Source organism: Myzus persicae, unplaced genomic scaffold (genome assembly GCF_001856785.1).
Source record: "Myzus persicae strain clone G006 unplaced genomic scaffold, MPER_G0061.0, whole genome shotgun sequence".
NCBI classification, from domain to species: domain Eukaryota; kingdom Metazoa; phylum Arthropoda; class Insecta; order Hemiptera; family Aphididae; genus Myzus; species Myzus persicae.
In genome coordinates this window covers 83960-89419 of record NW_019100891.1, presented here as the reverse complement: position 1 = coordinate 89419, position 5460 = coordinate 83960, and the positions used below count along the sequence as shown (strand labels likewise).

General features: G+C 24.1%; 1 protein-coding gene across 1 annotated transcript; it reads right to left on the bottom strand.

Moving 5' to 3' along the window:
* Positions 1-901: 901 nt before the first annotated feature.
* On the bottom strand, positions 902-4435 carry LOC111026600. Its single transcript, XM_022304700.1, has 5 exons — positions 2624-4435; positions 2341-2416; positions 2040-2139; positions 1311-1430; positions 902-1149 (listed from the first exon to the last, which is right to left on the bottom strand). The coding sequence occupies exons 1-5, from the start codon at positions 3354-3356 to the stop codon at positions 952-954; spliced, it is 1227 nt and encodes a 408-aa protein (XP_022160392.1). The 5' UTR covers positions 3357-4435; the 3' UTR covers positions 902-951.
* Positions 4436-5460: the final 1025 nt, after the last annotated feature.

The window sequence follows — 5460 nt, the reverse complement described above, 5'->3', positions numbered from 1 at the left end:
CATGCCATTATTTAAAAAAAAAATTAATATAAAATTAATGTCTTACTAATAATTCTAAATATTAATGAGTTAATTATAGATAAAATAATTTAAGCAAGAAACCATAAACATAATATTATACATAACAGATTATATAATCAATTAGATACCTACCATATAAATTAATTTAAACTAAATTACTAAATATTATGTGATTCTAAAAATAATAATGTACACATAAAAATTAAATCAATCAAATAAAACAGTATAAATATTATTTAATAAGTAATATTTTAACAAATCATAAATTAAATTACATAACAAATAAATTCTATTTCATTTTATTTTTATTATAATTAATTAACATTGAAAATATTGAATAGCAAAAACGCATCGTCTGTAAAAAATATAATGTTATATTAATTAAATGTAAGTATTTGTTAAATCAACTGGTTTAAAAATTTACCCAACATAACAATTAAACGTCAATACCAATAATTATATAAGCTTCCTGTCACATTTTCATTAAAATATGATTATTTGTATAAATGTATTGACTTTATTATTTTACTTAAATACTTTTAATACTAAAAATTATTTAAATATGTATAATCATTGAGTATGTATTGCAAAAAAAAATATATTCTCAATGGAATAATTTATATTATTATGCTCATACCTTATAGGTAACAAAAAACGGAAACATGTTTCTAATCATAATAACAACATTTGAGATTCAAAGGGTTTTCTAAAAAAAAATGTGACTTTAATATGTATAATAATATTAGCAACCTTGAATTAAATATTCAAGCTTTAATACGTAGAAACTAAAATTTTTTCAACATAAATCAAAAATTTAAAATGCCTATAAAGAACTCAAAAAAGAATATTTATTCTCTAACTAAAAAAAAAAACTCGAATCTTGACTTTCTAGCAACCTTTCATAATTATACAAATATAAGACAAATTATTTTATTTTATTGCATATTTTGTTGTTATTATTATACTTACATGACTAAACATTTCCAAGTTAACGATTTTCGTATTTGTATACTTCATTTTTAACTGGTTGGCATTATTTAATGTCAAATTAAACAGAATCATCTTTTTACTTTTTAAGTCCATATCAGTCCAATTACTGCTATATAATGCGAAAATGATTGAATCTTTCTGAATAGCAAAACATTAATTTTAGATTAAATCAAATGCATGCATACATGCGGAATTTGTATTAGTTATATATACTAATATAGTCTCTATTAAATATTTAAATAAGAACTTCTTAAAATAAAACAAACTTAAAAGAATATATTAAGCAACTTTATAATTACTTTTTCATGTATAGTTCCAAATAAACTACAAGTCATAAATAGTTGAAAATTGATCAGAGGGAGTACAATGAATAGCTTAAATGACAAAATTGAATCTGCATTATCACCTTCATCAATACTCTAAAAAATTTAAATCATACATTTATGTTTACTGTTTAGTGTTCACCTACTTTTTATTCACACACATATTGTATGATATGATAATAGGTATTAAATTCAGAAAATCTGTATTTCATTCAATTCTAACATAATTACGAAGTATGATCTTCAAAAATAAAACAAGAAAATATGTTAACACTCGACTCTGTAACAGTAGATCACTATAAAAATATCTGTTTAAAACTAATCTGTTAAAGGGATCTCCTTCAATTAACTACTACCAATGTGACTATAAATATGTCTCAATTTTATGATTTCCCACTCAATGATTTAATTCTCTACTAAATAAATGTTTTACAATTTTTAAGTCCTATAATACTACAGTAATTCTACTTCAATTTATAACAATAGATTATATTAATTATCTATAAATTTAATTTAATGGGTATAATTTAAAAAGGAAAAGAAAAAATAATAAAAATGTATATAAAATATAATACTAGAAAAAACTTCACGGCATACAGTTATTTTTTAAAAACATTAAAAATTAGTTTGAAGATACCTAAAATATCATTTATTATATGATAATATACTCTTAAAGAAAAATTTTTATATAGTTGAACGTCATACCATTGCAGCAATAAACCAAATAAATACATGTGAGCTTGAAGCTATGAATATTTGAGTTAGCGTTATTGACCGAAATATGTTATAAAAATCGTTTAACTTTCTGTAAGAAATAGAAACAAAACAAATGATTAATAAAATATTTTTAAGACACTAACAATATTTGAAATAATGTAGCTCTTGGTCTCTCGAACCCATCAGTATTTTTAGTTAAAAAACATAACTGCGGTTTGGTTTGAATTATTGGAATCATGAGCTGAAAATACACCGTTATATTTAAATTATTAACAAAAATATCACTCACTTTAGAACGTTTTGATGGTCTGTCATTATCGTTATTAAATCATTATATATTATGCCGTGTTTCTCATGCAGTGTCCCTGTGAAAATTATACAATTATTATGAATACACTACTTATAATGACTCGTGTCTAATACCTTATAAAATATATCGTTATACCGATATACCGATAGTATAGATTGCAATAAAAATATATTTGCAAAATATTATATGACTATACTATGTTACTTGTATAATAATTACAATTAGTTTGTATTAAATGGTAAAAAATAAACCTCATACGCACTGAAATTATCCCGTGTACATATTTCGTGGCCAAGTGATCTGATTGTATTACTAATTGTTTCCAGTTGGTAAGATATTGCAAAACATAGCAAAAGCATGAGAACATCAAATACTATAGTAAAATATACATAGCAAATACTAATTATTATTTCGATAGCATAAAATATGTAAAAGTATTTGTTATACGTTTCATGCGATGCTATTAAATATATATTAAAAATATTCATTCGGTATTTGCTGTATGAACCGTCAATATTTCTTATAGTAATAATAGATTTATTCATAACACTTGGACTAAAAATCCAACAGAAAAAAGCGGATAACGCTATTACAATGTAAATGTAAGTAATTCGTATAGACCGTGTTTGCCAGTTTTTAAATACATTTCTATCGTAGTGTTTGTACGAAATATAGTTAAAGCTTGTAACGTCAATGCATTTCCATATATCCTTGGCATGATAAAGAATATTACCCATTTTGAAACTGGATAACAGGAAATTACTTATGCATCCCATGTAGTACATAATCGCAATTATATCATTCCTTAAATAGAGCAAACCAATTGGAAACAACATCGATATGGCGAACATGAATGATCCAAAAATCACGATAACAATGTGATAAATGTTATAACCAAAAATTGAAGTAGAATTTGGAATTAAAATTTGATACAAGCATATAATTCTTGCTAACTTCATATTGAAAATATATTGTTTTTCTTGTTTTGAATCCATTTTCGGTATTAATTAGATATTATACAAAAATAATCTATCTAAAACAGAAATAAACAACAAGTTAGATACCAATTACTTAACAGTGATTTTCTGATTGAAAGTTTGTTAAAAATTTAAGTGATGAACGAAGATGACACAATAAATATTAAGCCTCAAGTGTTGGATGGAATTTAACTTGTATTAGGTATTTTTAATTTTAATTCATGTAACAGAAATTGTGCTGTTCATCTCTAAAGTGACTTAGTTTACAAATGTTTCATGTATGTTAAATTGCTGATATTACGTAAGTAGTGTAACAATATAAAATTACCTTAAAGAAAATAAAAACAAATAAACCAGACGATAAAAAAGCCTAGGAACATCAAAATGTAGTTATTTAATTATTATAAGTACTGGTATCGAATAGATTTATAATTACATTTGAGTTGACATACCTATAATAACAGTTTAATAATGTAACTTGAATAAATATTTTATACAGCGTATAATAAAATAACGTGACCACAATGAGACTACTTCCTTCCACACAGTGAGGTATAGAAAGAACAAGAAACGTAAAATCACGGGCAATCGTAGACAAACTAGTCTTAACTGGGCTAAAATTTGACCTTTCTGACGTGCTGTCCAATCAAAATTCTCAAAATAACAGTAAGCTATGTGAAAAACTTTATCCCTCTACATTATCCAAAAAACAAATATAAATTATTTTGTCTTTGTCACTAGCCATAAGTTCAACACAAATATAAAACAAAAACATCAACAATATAACATTAACTCCTGGCGTGACCAAAATAATTATAATAATCCTAATAGTGACAAACATACAATTAAAAAAAATATAATAATAAATCATCGCCGATAACTAAATTTGACTGACAACTGTAACTGACATGGTAGTATGGTACCATTTGCCATTTGGCTTGGTTCAGAACAGAAAAGGAAATCAGAATAAGTAAATCATCCAGTCTAATTTAAGAGTTAATCTTTGGGGATGGGCAAGTAAAAACAAGCTTGTATATTACTATTATATTATAAATAGGTATATTATACTATATAATATTATAAATATCAAAAGTAATGGGCTTTTAGAAAAAATTATGATAGAGACAAAACGATGATTTTTTTAAATTTGTATTCATCAAAATCAAAACATTAGAATGATTAGTTTCTAAGCTTTTAGAACTTACGTATCTGATTTGATTATCTATACCGCAGTGTCATAAAAATTGTGTTACTACAACGGGGTTATATAATTTTTACAAAAATGTATAATATTAACGTCTTATCATTAAACAATGCTTGTTATTATTTTATTATTCGTAAAATATAAATCATAGAAACTTGAAATATTTCTCTATTACGTTAATTATCATTTCACATAAAAAATGAAAATTACAAAATCCTAACTCATTCTAAGGTATTTTCAGGCATTTAAAATTGTCAAATATTTTCCATTTTTTTATATTTTATGTAAATAACAACATTTTGCACTGTCAATAAACTAAAAATTGTACTACAATGTTTCACATTATTTTTCTTATAGCATTTCAAAAATATTGAAAATACATAAAAACAATTTTTCTTAAGTGTTGTAAATTCAAATGTTTACGAAATTCATTAAAATCACGATAGTTTGCAAAATATTTTGTAGTTCAAGAATCAAAAAAATTATTTTCAACTATTTTTTTAAGCATTTGATAAAAGCCTGATTTGACTATATGATTACAGCATATTATATAAGTTTCATTTCAGACGTCATTTCATACAATGATTAACCAATTCAGTATTGACAGAGGATTGAAAGACAATTTTTTATTAAAATACGAGTGAAATTATTCACAAGCATTTGTTGTTTATTAACACTGTCTAGCTGAAACACCCATATTTTAGAGTATTAAACACCGTCTTTTACATATAATAATTGACTACTAAATAATTAATTTACCTAATCCTGAAGAGTGGAGAAGTCATAATACAGTCATTATACTTGATCGGGTTAAAAAAATAATAACCTAAATGTGCTCACTTTCAATTTTGAATCCATATGCCAATGCTTGGTACCTAGTGTTATTTTGTACTCATTTCATTGAATAAAACGTTCAGT